This window comes from Pan paniscus, chromosome 5 (genome assembly GCF_029289425.2).
Source record: "Pan paniscus chromosome 5, NHGRI_mPanPan1-v2.0_pri, whole genome shotgun sequence".
In the NCBI taxonomy this organism is placed as follows: Eukaryota; Metazoa; Chordata; class Mammalia; order Primates; family Hominidae; genus Pan; species Pan paniscus.
Window position 1 is genome coordinate 164,657,452 of NC_073254.2, and position 15,257 is coordinate 164,672,708.

Below are 15,257 nucleotides of genomic sequence, written 5' to 3' on the forward strand. Positions count from 1 at the left end.
TTTATGAGAGATGGGGTTTTCATCCTGTTGGCTAGGCTGATCTGGAACTCCTGACCTCAGGTGACCAACCTGCCTCAGCCTCCCAAAGTTCTGGGATTCCAGGCTTGAGCCACTGTGCCCGGCCTTTTACTTTTTGCTTCTCTTCAATGTGAAAGGAATCAAATAAGTCAAACCACATCAGGATGTTGTGGTTTGAAGTTGTCTTGTGATTTTAGGTGTGGTTCATCGATAATGATGTATAGGAACTTAAACAGGAAATTTGAAGCCAGGTTCTCCTTGGCAATAGAGAGCAAAGAGGTGCCTTGCTTGTCGTGTCATTGAGCTTCTTGAGAAAGATGGCTACCATACAGATATATAGCGTAAGCATAAAATCATTGCAAAACACTATCTGCACACCTTTAAATATGTCTCTTTAGAGGTCTTAAAATGCACTTCAGGACACAAAAATAGAACAGTTGTATCAGGAGATGACACCAAAGAACTTTTCAGCGGAACTTCCCTTTTTCTTTTTTTCACTGAGAATTTCTATTTGGCACATCTCAAACTATGATTATAATGAGACTGCAATTTTCTACACATAATGTTGCACAGCCTGAGAACCTTGAATCATTATCTGGCTCTGTTTCCCAGCTGCCCTATTCACTTCTCTTCTGCACTGCTCTGGGATAGAACTGCCAGTGAAATGCAAAAGATTCAACAATCTCAGAGTTTTTATTCAGCGGTTAGGCCTAATTCTGCAAACTGCAAACCACACTTTGCATTGGACCAGATTTGGTTTTGTCATTTGGGTCAGATAACCTCAGAGATCAATGGGTTTGCAAATTTGGACCATAAATCTTGCAGGAGCTGTCTATTAAACTTTGTGTTCATCTCACCCAGTCTCCAAATCTGACCCTATTAGTGTCATGTTAGACATCTCAAATCCCATCAGAAATAATACTAGGTCAGTGCTGCCAATTCACCTCATGTAACTGACATCTTCCTAACATGCTGATTGGAGTAGTGAGGTGCAAAAGGCCCTTCCTTGGGTGTTTCTGGTTAGTGGAGGTCTATGGGTGATTGAAAAACAAGCACTTAGATGCTGGTCCCTAAGCCTGGATTCTTGGTAGAATGCATAGGTGTGCTTACTAGGAGTGAATTTTAAATGAAGAAAAGCATTCTGAGTATTTAAAGTATTCCTATGTAAATTTTCACCCTGCTTATTTATTTATAACAAGAGAAACTTACAATGAGTGAGGCTGTCTTAGTCAGTTTGGGCTATTATAACAAAATGCCATAGACTGAGTAGCTTATAAACCACAGAAATGTATTTCTCTCAGATCTGGGGACTGGGAAGTCCAAGATCATGGCACTGGCAGATTCGATATTCTAGTGAGGGCCTACTTTCTGGTTCATAGGTGTTACCTTCTAGGTGGGTCTTCACCTGATGGCAAGGGCAGGGCAGCTCTCTGGGGCTTCCTTCATAGGGGTAGTAATCTCATTCATGAGCGCTCCACCCATGACCTTATCACCTCCCAAAGGCCCCACCTCCTAATACCATTATTGTCAGGTTTAGGGGTTCAAAAAAAAGAATTTTGGGAGGACACAAGTATTCAGACTATAGCAGAGTCTTATAAAGAAAAGCTTCAGAGTAGAAGGACAATAGAACTATGGTGTTTAGGAGTTTGCTCTCCTTTACTAATTCAGATTCATTGCCTGAAATGAAAGTTTTTTATTTCTGCAGTGAGCTGTTTTACTGTTCATTACCAATGAAAGCCATGGAGACTCACACCACATCTTCATACCCAACTCTGGTGCCTGCTTTTCTGTTTGTAATTCACACTTACTTATGATACATTACTGGCTGTCATGCCAGAGTTAGCTACAATTAGGTTGCTTCCATTAAATTCAGGAGGAAAAGATAATTGCCAAACTAATATGGAGAGTTATGCTGACAATTTTATAAGGGAAGTGTAGGAAAAAAATTGGATAGACACTCTATATCTTAAATTTGTTAGATTTATCTAATAAAAAGAAACTTTGAGTTTAACTTTTTGAAAACTCAGAGAAGTATAGAGATGAAAACTAAACTTATCTGTAATCCTCTTCTATAGAGGTTACACTATTTTTGTTTATTTTTGTAGTCCTATTGTGTATGTGTAAAATTATACACAAATGCTTATGCCAATTAAAGTATGTACTTTTAAAAATGAAATTATCATAATATATAGTTTTATATCCTGTTTTTAAAAATATTATATCACCACTAATATATTATGATAGCTTCCACTCTTTTACTCTAAAAACAATCAGTGTGTTAAAACATTTTTATACATAAGTCTTCTTAAGTTAGATAATTTTAACATTTTTATGGCTTTTTAAAATTGCAGTAGTTTTGGGGGGAACAGGTGATGTTTGGTTACATCCATAAATTCTTTAGTGATGATTTCTGAGATTTTGGTGCACCCATCACCCAAGCAGTGTACACTGAACCTAATGTCTTTTATCCCTCACCCCACCTCCCACCCTTCCCCTGGAGCTCCCGGAGTCCATTATACCATTCTTATGACCTTCTGTCATCATAGCTCAGCTCCCACTTATAAGTGAGAACATACGATGTTTGATTTTCCATTCCTGACTTACTTCACTTAGAATAATGGTCTCCAACTCTATCCAGGTTTCTGTGAACGCCATTATTTCATTCCTTTTTATGCCTGAGTAGTATTGTAGTATTCCATGGTGTGTGTGTGTGTGTGTGTGTGTGTGTGTGTATACATATATGTTTACATTTTCTTTATCCACTTGTTGACTGATTGGTATTTGTACTGGTTCCATATTTTTGCAATTGCAAATGGTGCTGCTATAAACATTCCTGTGTACATGTCTTTTTCATATAATGACTTCTTTTCTTCTGGGAAGATACCCAAGTATGGAATTGATGGATCAAATGGTAGTTCTATTTTTAGTTCTTTAAGGACTCTCCATACTGTTTTTCATAGTGGTTGTGCTAGTTTATGCTCCCATGAGCAGTGTAAAACTTCCCTTTTTACCACATCCACACCAACATCTATTTTTTTTTAATTTTTTAATTATGGCCATTCTTGCAGGAGTAAGGGGTTATCACATTGTGGTTTTGATTTGCATTTCCCTGATAATTAGTGATGTTGAGCATTTTTTCATGTGTTTGTTGGCCATTTGTATATCTTCTTTTGGGAATTGTCTATTCATGTCCTTAATCAAGTTTTTGATGGGATTATTTGTTTTTATTCTTGCTGATTTGTTTGAGTTCCTTGTGGATTCTGGATGTTAGTCCTTTGCTGGATGCATAGTTTGTGAATATTTTTCCCACTCTGTGACTCTATGGGCTGTCCATTTCCTCTGCTGATTGGTTCTTTTGCTGTGTAGAAGCTTTTTCATTTAATTAAGTCCCGTCTATTTATAATTGTTTTTGTTGCATTTGCTTTTGGGTTCTTGGTCATGAAGTCTTTGCCTAAGCCAATGTCTAGAAGAGTTTTTCTGATGTTATCTTCTAGAATTTTTATGGTTTCAGATCTTAGATTTAAGTCTTTGATCCATCTTGAATTGATTTTTGTATAAGGTGAGAGATGAGGATCCAATTTCATTCTTCTACATGTGGCTTACCAATTATCCCAGCACCATTTGTTGAATAGAGTAACTTTCCCCACTTTATGCTTGTGTTTGCTTTGTCGAAAATCAGTTGTCTGTATGTATTTGGCTTTATTTCTGGGCTCTCTAGTCTGATCCATTAGTCTGTGTGCCTGTTTTTATACCAGTACCATGCTCTTTTGGTAACTATAGCCTTGTAGTATAGTTTGAAGTCAGCTAATGAGATGCCTCCAGATTTCTCCCTTTTGTTTAGTCTTGCTTTGGCTATGTGGGGTCCTTTTTGCTTCCATATGAATTTTAGAGGTTTTTTTTTTCTAGTTCTATGAAGAATGATGATAGTATTTTGATGGGAATCATGTAGAATTTATAGATTGTTTTTGACAGTATAGTCATTTTCACAATATTTATTCTACTCATACATGAGCATGGGATGTGCTTCCATTTGTTTGTGTTGTCTGTGATTTCTTTCAGCAGCATTTTATAGTTTTGCTTGTAGGGATCTTTTACCTCCTTGGTTAGGTATAATCCTAAGTATTTTATTTTTTTTACAGCTATTTTAAAAGGGGTTGAATTCTTGATTTGTTCTCGGCTTGGTCACTGTTGGTGTATAGCTGTGCTACTGATTTGTGTACATTCATTTTGTATCCTGAAACTTTACTGAATTTATTTATCAGATCTGGGAGCTTTTTGGTTGAGTCTTTAGGGTTTTTTAGGTATACAATCATGTCATCAGCTAACAGTTTGACTTCCTTTTTACAGCTAACAGTTTGACTTCCTTTTTACAGATTTGGATGTCCTTTATTTCTTTCTCTTGTCTGATTGCACTGTCTAGGACTTCCAGTGCTATGTTGAATAGAAGTGATGAAAGTGGACATCCTTGTCTTGTTCCATTTCTCAGGGGGAATGCTTTTAACTTTTCCCCATTAAGTATAATGTTGGCTGTGAATTCATCATAGCTGGCTTTTATTACCTTAAGGAATGTCTCGTCTATGCCAATTTTGCTGAGGGTTTTAATCATAAAGGGATGCTGGATTTTGTCAATTGCTTTTTCTGTGGCTATTGAGATGACCATGTGATTTTTTGTTTTTAATTCTATTATGTGTTGTATCACATTTATTGACTTGCATATGTTAAACCATCCCTGCATCCCTGGTATGAAACCCGTTTGATCATGATGGATAATCTTTTTTATACGCTGTTTGATTCAGTTAGCTAGTATGTTTTTGAGGATTTTTGCATCTGTGTTTATCAGTGATATTGGTCTGTAGTTTTCTTTTTTGTTATGTCCTTTTCTGGTTTTGGTATCAGGGTGATACTGGCTTCATAGAATGATTTAGGGAGGATTTCCTCTTTCTCTGTCTTGTGGAATAGTGTCAATAGGATTGGTACCAGTTCTTCTTTGAATGTCTGATAGAATTCGGCTGTGAATCCATCTGGTGTGGACTTTTTTTTTTTGGTAGCTTTTTAATTACCATTTCAATCTTGCTGCTTGTTACTAGTCTATTCCGAGTTTCTCTTTCTTCCTGGTTTAATTTAGGAGGGTTGTATATTTCCAGGAATTTATCCATCTCCTCTGTGTTTTCTAGCTTATGTGTGTAAAGGTGTTCACATTGTTCATGGTAGCCTTGAATCATCTTTTGTATTTCTGTAGTATCAGTTGTAGTATCACCCATTTCATTTCTAATTGAGCTCATTTATATCCTCTCTCTTCTTTTCTTGGTTAATCATGTTAATGGTCTATCAGTTTTATTTATCTTTTCAAAGAACCAGCTCTTTGTTTCACTAACTTTTTGTGTTTTTTGTTTGTTTGTTTCACTTTCATTTAGTCCTGCTCTGATCTTTGTTATTTCTTTTCTTCTGCTGGATTTGGGTTTGGCTTGTTCTTGTTTCTCTAGTTCCTTGAGGTGTGACCTTAGGTTGTCTGTTTGTGCTCTTTCAGACTTTTTGGTGTAGACATTTAATGCTGTATACTTTCCTCTTAGCACTGCTTTTGCTATATCCCAGAGGTTTTGATAGGTTGTGTCACTATTATTGTTCAGTTCAAATAATATTTTAATTTCCATCTTGATATCTTTGTTAACTGAAAGATCATTCAGGAGCAGATTATTTAATTTCCATGTATTTGTTTACTTTTGAAGGTTCCTTTTGGAATTAATTCACAATTTTATTCCATTGTGGTCTTCTGAGAGAGCACTTGATATAATTTTGATTTTCTTAAATTTATTGAGGATTGTTTTATGGCCTATCATATGGTCTATCTTGAAGAAAAAATGTTCCATGTGCTGATGAAAAGAATGTATATTCTGCAGTTGTTGGGTAGACTGTTCTGCAAATATCTGTTAAGCCCATTTGTTCTAGGGTATAGTTTAAGTTCATTGTTTTTTGTTGCCTTTCTGTCTTGATGACCCCTCTAGTGCTGTCAGTGGAATATTGAAGTCCCCTACAATTATTGTGTTGCCATCTGTCCCATTTCTTAGGTCTAGTAGTAATTATTTTATAAATTTGGGAGCTCCTATGTTAGGTGTATGGACTAATCCTTTTATCATTATATAATATCCTTTCTTGTCTCTTTAGTTTTTGCTTTAAAGTCTGTTTTGTCTGATATAAGAATAGCTACTCCTGCTTGCTTTTGGTTTCCATTGGCATGTAATATCTTTTTGTAATCCTTTACTTTGAATTTTTATGAGTCCTTATGTGTTAGGTGAGTCTCTTGAAGACAGCAGATACTTGGTTGTTGGATTTTTATTCATTCTGCCATTCTGTATCTTTTAAGTGGAGCATTTAGGCTATTTACATTCAATGTTAGTATTGAGATGTGAGGTACTATTCTATTCCTTATGCTGGTTGCTGCCTGAATACCCTTTTTTTAAAAATTGTGTTGTTGTTTTATAGGTTCTGTGAGATTTATGATTTAAGGAGATTATATTTTGGTGTATTTCAAGGCGTTTTTCAAGATTTGGAGCACCTTTTATGATTTCTCGTAGTGCTGATTTGGTAGTGGTGAATTCTCAGCATTTATTCATCTGAAAAAGACTTTATCTCGGCTTAATTTATGAAGCTTAGTTTCACTGGATGCAAAATTCTTGGCTGATAGTTATTTTGTTTAGGGAGGCTAACAATAAGACCCCAATCCCTTCTGGCTTGCAGAGTTTCTGCTGATAAATCTGCTGTTAATCTTATAGGATTTCCCTTGTAGGTTACCTGATGCTTTTGCCTCACAGCTCTTAAGATTCTTTTCTTCATTTTGGTTTTAGATAACCTGATGACTGTATGCCTAGGTGATGATCTTTTTGTGATGAATTTCCAAGGTGTTCTTTCAGCTTCTTGTATTTGGATGTCTAGATTTTTAGCAAAACCATGGAAGTTTTCATTGATTTTTTTTTTCAAATAAATTTTCCAAACTTTTAGATTTCTCTTCTTCCTCAGGAACATGAATTATTCTTAGATTTGGTTGTTTAACATAATCCTAAATTTCTTGGAGGCTGTTTTTTTTTAAATTATTTTTCTTTGTCTTTGTCAGATTGGGTTAGTTAGAAAGCCTTGTCTTTGAGCTCTGAAGTTTTTTTTTTCTACTTGCTCAATTCTCTAGAAACTTTCCAGTGTATTTTGCATTTCTCTGAGTGTGTCTTTCATTTCCAGAAGTTGTGATTGTCTTTTATTTATGATATCTATTTCTCTAAAGACTTTTTCATCTGTAACCTGTGTTGTTTTTTTAATTTCTTTTTTTGAGATGAGGTCTCCCTCTGTCACCCAGGCTGGTGTGTAGTGGTGTGACCTTGGCCCACTGCAACCTCTGCCTCCCAGGCTCAAGCAGTCTTCCCACTTCAGTCTCCCAAGTAGCTGGGACCACAGGTGTATTCCACCATTTCCAGCTAATTTTTTTGTATTTTGGGTAGAGATGGGGTTTCACCATGTTGCCCAGGCAGGTCTCAAACTCCTGAGTTCAAGTGACCCTCCTGCCTTGGCCTCCCAATGTACTGGGATTACTGGCATGAGCCACCACACCTGGCCATGTTTAAAATTTCTTTAAGGTAGTTTTTACCTTTCTCTGGTGCCTCCTTGAGTAGCTTAATAATCAACCTTCTGAATTATTTATCTGGCAATTCAGATATTTCTTGTTGGTTTGGATTGGATCCATTGCTGGAAAGGTAATGTGATCTTTTGAGTGTGTTATAGAACATTATTTTGTCATATTACCAGAACTGCTTTTTTAGTTCCCCTTCTCATTTGAATAGACTGTTTCATTGGAAAGATCTGGAACTCACGGGCTACTGTTCAGATTCTTTTGCCCCATAAGATGATCACTTGATGTAGTGGTCTCCCCCTTCCCCTAGGGATGGGGCTTCCTGAGAACCAGACTGCAGTGATTGTTGTGCTCTTCTGCGTCTAGCCACCCAGCAGGGCTACCGGGCTCCAATCTGATCCTAGGGAATGTCTGCAAAGAGTCCTGTGATGTGATCTGTCCTCAGGTCTCCCAGCCATGGATAATAGCACCTGCTCCAGTGGAGGCTGCAGGGGAGTGAAGTGGACTCTGTGGGAATCCTTGGTTGTAGTTTGGTTTAGTACTCTGGTTTTCTCGAATGCCAGTTATGCTAGCAGTGAAGTTGTCATGTGAACAGACTCAGGACTTGTGGTTAAGCTGATGTGCGGTAAGCAGTGGAATTAGCTGTTGTTTTCTCCTTTGGAGCAGGGTTGTTCTGTTATGAGTTGCTGTCATAACTTGAGTTGGTTGGCCTCTAGCCAGGAGGTGGTGCTTTCAAGAGAGTGCCAGCTGCAGTAGTAGAAGGATGGTATAATGTTGCCCTATGTTGGCCAGGATGAGTACTCAGGTCATCTCAGGTGATGGGTAAGGCTGTAAAACTCCCAAGAGCTTATGCTGTCTTGTGGCATTTGCAGTGGCAAGTTGCTTCTTTGAAAGGGTCTGTGAATTCTTTTGGTTTTCCTGGTATGTTCCTGTAGTGGTTCTTGGAGCGAAAGTTCACAGTGTGAGTCTCCAGATGCTGTTCTGTCTGCCTAAGCAGGAGCTGCGCATTAGACCTGTCTCCTATCTGCCATTTTCCTCAAAAGAATTTTAAGTCTATGGCTTTTGATATAGATTGCCAAATGTTTCCCCAAAATCTGAACCAATTTTTAAAAAATTTATAATAATTCTAATTTTACTTAAACTGCCCCCAAATGTATTTTATAAAGATAAACTATTTTTCTTTTTTTTGGCTTTTTCATTTAATACTAGATATAAATAAATTATTGAAATTTCCCAGATAATGCATGCAATTGTTTTGGATAAATCAGTGGGATAATATTTTCTTTTATATTTAGTTATCAAAATAGATTAAGGGCAAGTAAAGTTAGGGAGACTGATTTTCTTTGTACTTTCTTTATACTTAGCCAGAAATTTTTCTGTTACAGAAGAATTAGATTGTTATTTACATGCCAAATATATGTTTTTCGTGCTTATTCCCAAGAATGATCTTTCATATCAATAATAAAATAATTAGGTTGATAAATTTAAGAACCATTTTAAATCAAATAACATCACTTAAATATGTGCATAAAGGCTAGATCTTGTCAAAATTTCCCTCTCCCCTCTTTCTCTGTTTTTGTGTGTGCATAAGCCTGAATATATCAGTTATTCTATGCTTTTGGAAGCATTTTTGCTGACACTTTGAAAGTTTTTTTTTTTTTAATTATACTTTCAGTTCTGGGATACATATGCAAAATGTGCAGGTTTGTTACATAGGTATATATGTGCCATGGTGGTTTGTTGCACCCATTAACCCGTCATCTACATTAGGTATTTCTCCTAATGCTATCCCTTCCCTAGCCCCTCACCCCACAACAGGCCCTGGTGTGTGATGAAACCGTTGTTACTAGTTTTTATTTCTTAAAGATGATGAACTTGTATATAAAAATATTCTTTTAACATTTTAGAAATAAATTTTATAAGACTGAAAGGACAAACTATTAGTAAATGTTTCAAAATGTGAAAAACACTTTAGTTATAGTTATGTAATATCTTAGTGACCTCTGTAAGATGTAATATTTTAAGGGAAGTTTTACCTATGTGAAAAGGGGAGAGTAAGAGTCTGTTGGATATTAAGCAAAGTTCAATGATTTGGCAACAACAGTTGTATAAGATTTCAAAAATTGCTAATTGAATCTGATATACCAACATCTAACTAGCTGGTACATGAAATATAGATTACAATACATTTTTTAAAAAAATTGAGGAGTCAGTGTATTGAACACCTTTTAAAAAATTTCAATTTAAGTTCTGGGATACATGTGCTGAACGTGCAGGTTTGTTCCATAGGTGTACATGTGACATGGTGGTTTGCTGCACCTATCAACCCATCATCTAGGTTTTAATCCCTGCATACATTAGGTATTTGTCCTAATGCTCTCCCTCTCCTTTCGCCCTACCCCCCGACATCCCCCGGTGTATGATGTCCCCTTCCCTGTGTCCATGTGTTCTCATTTTTCAGCTCCCACTTATGAGTGAGAACATGCGGTGTTTGGTTTTCTGTTCCTGTGTTAGTTGCTGAGGATGATGGTTTCCAGCTTCATCCATGTCCCTGCAAAGGACATGAACTCATTCTTTTTTATGGCTGTATAGTATTCCATGGTGTATATGTGCCACATTTGCTTTATCCAATCTATCATTGATGGGCATTTGGGTTGGTTTCAAGTCTTTGTTACTGTAAATAGTGCTGCAGTAAACATACATGTGCATTTGTCTTTATGGTAGAATGATTTATAATCCTTTGGGTATATACCCAGTAATGGGATTCTGGGTCAAATGGTATTTTTGGTTCTATATCCTTGAGGAATCACCACACTGTCTTCCACAATGGTTGTACTAATTTACACTCCCACCAACAGTGTAAAAGCATTCCAATTTCACCACATCCTCGCCAGCACCTGTTGTGTACTTGCCATTCTAACTGGCAAGAGATGGTATCTCATTGTGGTTTTGATTTGCATTTCTCTAATGACCAGTGCTGATGAGCTTTTTTTCATATGTTTGTTGGCCACAAAAATGTCTTCTTTTGAGAAGTGTCACTTTGAATCCTTTGCCCACTTTTTGATGGGGTTGTTTGCTTTTTTTCTTGTAAATTTAAGTTCCTCGTAGATTCTGGATATTAGCCCTTTGTCAGATGGATAGATTGCAGAAATTTTCTCCCATTCTGTAGGTTGCCTGTTCACTCTGATGGTAGTTTCTTTTGCTGCCCAGAGTAATTGATAGATTCAGTGCTATTCCTATCAAGCTACCATTGACTTTCTTCACAGACCTAGAGAAAATGACTTTAAATTTCATATGGAACCAAAAAAGAGCCTGTATAGCCAAGACAATCCTAAGCAAAAAGAACAAAGCTGGAGGTACTGAAGATTTAAAGACTATAATTTTCAGAATAATAAGAATTTTGGAAGCACTTGAATTTCTTATAATTTAAGGTGAAATGAACTATTTTGCTTGAGAGCAACTCATCTGTGAATATAAAGATATACTGATTCCTAACACTTGCATTATCTATTTGCTTTTTTCTGTTTAGGACATCCAGGCAGAAATTGATGCCCACAATGACATATTTAAAAGCATTGACGGAAACAGGCAGAAGATGGTAAAAGCTTTGGGAAATTCTGAAGAGGCTACTATGCTTCAACATCGACTGGATGATATGAACCAAAGATGGAATGACTTAAAAGCAAAATCTGCTAGCATCAGGTCAGAATAGTCAATATCAAAATAAAAATAATGGGGTGGAAGGGGTAGATACTTGTGATTTTTGTATATCAGAAAGAGAAAGCGCAGCCTTACCACCACTGCTATTTCATCAGAAATAGTTTAAAATTTTAATGCAAAGCCTGTTTCCTTGAGTTATATAGTTCAAGCTCTATTTGTGTCCAATACTCTCTGCCACCTGTTCTAGACTATTCATAAATGTTCATATATTTTAAATCTAACAATACTAGTAACAATACTGTTAGCAACATCTGCTAATTACTGAGTGTTTACCTTGACTAAGTACTTGTTAGGATCTTTACAAATGTTACTTTATTTCGTAATCAAAAAATCCTAGTAAGGTGGGTGGTAACATTATTTCTTCTATGAGGAAACAGAGGTTTAATGAATATAAGGAACTTGCCAAGTTTTGGGGCTAAGAAGTGCCAAGTCAGAGTTCGAATCTAGATCTTTTTTACTCTTGGCAGTGAACATGTTTTGCTTAATCATGTTGTTTTTATGCCTCATTCAAGATGTATTTATAGAAATTAAATATCTCTTATGGACACTAAAATGGAAAATTGATGATTCATGTCTGCATTTGGAGAGAGTAAAATTAAATAAGGATGAACCTTAGGACCAGAATTCTGACTAGGAAAAGACCTTGAAAATTACCCAGAGAGACAGTATGATTAGTGTTATTGGGGTCAAGAATATTTTAAGATCATATTTAATAGAGAGTGGACAGCTCCTAATTATATATAAATTTAGTGAATACTGGCGGAAAAATATGTTATTGAGCAAAAATCTAAAAGCAGAACATTGGCAGGAAGTCCTGGATCAGCTTTTGTTTTGTTTTGTGTTTTGCCTTGTACCATGTATACAACCTTTAAACCAAATGGTCTTGAATTTGACTCTGACTTTACTATTTACTCACTGATCTTGAACAAACTACTCAGCCTCTTTGAGCCTTGGATTATTTTATTTACAAAATCAGAATAGAAATATTTAACACTCATGATTGCTATGAAGATTTAATGGAATGATTTGATAGTTCCCTAATCTATGTAAATCCTGCCTAAGAAAGCATCTAGTTAAGTATTTTTATACATAAAGAGGCTCACTGGATCTGCCTCAGCTGGTTTCAAGATTTAATGGAGAACAGAATCTTCAATGATTACTTATCATGAATGAATTAAATTTTTTTTTTCTAAGATGTATTGAAAGGTTTTTATTCTTCTGGAGCTCAGAGAGTGGAATTTGCAGTTCCTCTTACATGTGAGGAAGGGAGCAATGCAGCATGGACATGGATGCTCTGTGTAAAGTTCCCATTGGGAAATACAATAGGTCAGCATTGGCCAACTACTTTTTCTTAGTAAGAGAAGAAAATTAGGGAGTTCTATGTAGTGAGGGATTATACTTTTTTAAGATTTGAATTTTCAACTGCCTAGATCCCATCAGGTTGCAACTTTCCATTCCTCATAAATATGAACAAAAATATTTAAAATATTAATAGTGAAAAGCATTCACTGAGCATCCAACAAGTCGTCTATGCCAGCAACCTAAGAATTCCAGAGCTGGCCCTAGTGAAGATAGTATACATGGTGCTGGGATTTTCAGAGGTTAGAGAATGACTTATTTAGGAAGAGTAATTTAATGAAGACCTATATCATAAACAGATCATTCTAAGTAAAAAGTTACAGACAAGAAATTTTTGGTCTTTCTTGGGAGTTATTGCCTAAGCCTATCATGACACATTTTTTTTTAACCTGGAAAGAAAGAGCTTATGAACTACAGTTGGAATATTATGTAATAAGTAAGTTAACATTATTTTTAGAAGATGGGAGAATATGCTTGTGGCAGTGGACTTTTGCATTAAGGTAGATCAGACATTCCAGTAAAATGTGATAATAAATTAATGTGATAATGAATTAAAATAACTTTTACTTTGATTAGTCACCTCAAGAGATTCAAGCACTTATTCAAGCATGTAATAAAAACTTATTTCTGTGCTTAAGGCATTGCTATTAATGAGATGTAGTCCCTACCCCTAGAGGTTCACAAATCTGTTCAGATTAAGGTAGGGCCCAAAGCAGAGAGTGGTTACTCTCACTTCAGATGATCAAAGAAGGCTTCATAAAAGAGGTCATTCCTTAGCTGAGCCTTGAAACATATATAGTTATTCCCCAGATAGTCTAGGTGATGACTGGGGAAGGGTAACTAAATTAGGGGCTTGAAATAACACTGTGTTTATATGAAAATCAATACATTAAGTCTGGCTGAGAATACAGTTTGCTGCTGGTGTCATGGGGAGAAGACTATGGCTAACAAAAAGACAGAGGTGTAAGAGACAAGTCATGCACACCTATGTGTAACCAAGCTCCCTTCCATTGTGGATGGAATTGGGAGCCTTTTGAGTAACATGATTAGATTTGGGCTTTGGAAGAATCCCTCACACAGCTACGGAGGATGCCTCGGATAAGCCTGTTCTGAAGAGGGGAGACCTGGTAGGAGACACTTTCGGCATCTAGGAAAGGGAAGAGAGATTGAGTAGATAATTAGTTCACATTGTTAAGGCACTGGTGAGACATCCAGGAGAAGATAGCCAAAGCCATTAGATGGAGATCTGCTCTTCAAAAGAGAGCAGTAGGTGAAATAGACAGATGGGAGGGGGTGTCCAGAGACAGGTGGCAGGTAACCATTGTGAGTTAGTTATTAGAGAGGGTGAAACATTAGAAGAGGGCAAAGAAGTCCAAGAAACTCTAATACATAAGGAATGGTGAAGGAGAGGGAAGCAGCAAGGAAACTGAGAAGTCCCTATCCTGAAGAGGGACGAGATCCAGGAATGCTGTCAAGAGCCAAGGAAAGAGGGATTTCTAAAAGAAGTGCATAAGTAATGGTGCAAACTGCTTGAGGAAGTGGAGTAAGATCAGGCCTGCAGAGTCCAGGAGCAATTAGAAGGGCTTTGGTGGCCTTTTGCCAGGGCCTTTTTTTTTTTCGGTTGAGGGAGAAATCTGATTGCAGAGGACTAAAGAGACAGAAGGGGAGGTGAGTACGTGGAAATAGAACTGAGTCTACTCAGTCTCATTATCTCAAGGAACTCATCTGTGAAGGGAAGAGGAGGGAAGAATGCATTTGCTCTATTATTATAGTTGATAGTATTGCAAGTTTATAACAGCTGGCAGCTGTATCTGTATCTATATTAACCTGTCCGTGCTTTATAGAGATTAGGTATGGCTTTAAAAATTTTTTTTTATTTTATTTTTAATGTTTGTGGGCATATAGTAGGTGTATATATTTATGGAGTACACGAGATATTTTGGTACAGGCGTGCATGCAATGCATAATAATCACATCATGGAAAATGTGGTATCTATCCCCTCAAGCGTTTATCTTTTGTGTTACAAACAATCCAATTATACTTTTTTAGTTATTTTAAAATGTACAACTAAGTTATTATTGACTATAATCACCCTTGTTTTGCTATCAAATACTGGATCTTATTCATTCTTTCTAACTGTTTTTTATACCTATTAATCATCACCATTTCCTCCCCATCACCCCCCTGCCCCACCAACTACCCTTCCCAGCCTCTGGTAACCATCCTTCTACTCTATCTCCGTGAGTTCAATTGTTTTGATTTTTAGATCCCCCAAATAACTGAGAATAGTCAATGTTTGTCTTTCTGCACCTGGTTTATTTCACTTAACATAATGATCTCCCCTTCCATCCACATTGTTGCAAATGACAGAATGGTGGAATAGTACTCCATTTTGTATAAATACATTTTCTTTATCCATTTATCTGTTGATGAACACTTAGGTTGCTTCCAAATCTTGGCTATTGTGAACAGTGCTGCCACAAACATGGGAGTGCAGATATCTCTGTGATATACTGATTTCCTTTCTTTTGGGTATATAGCCAGCAG

At 36.6% G+C, this 15,257-nt stretch overlaps 1 protein-coding gene across 3 annotated transcripts in view; it reads left to right on the plus strand.

Annotated features, from left to right (window-relative positions):
- The window catches only part of UTRN (utrophin), a 568,097-nt gene that overhangs the window by 382,575 nt on the left and 170,265 nt on the right, over positions 1-15,257 (plus strand). For all 3 annotated transcript variants that reach the window (XM_014345496.4, XM_063605516.1, XM_008963924.6), the window contains one exon: positions 11,160-11,332. In XM_014345496.4, the coding sequence (XP_014200982.4) occupies positions 11,160-11,332 (173 nt within the window). The remainder of the gene's footprint in view (positions 1-11,159; positions 11,333-15,257) is intronic.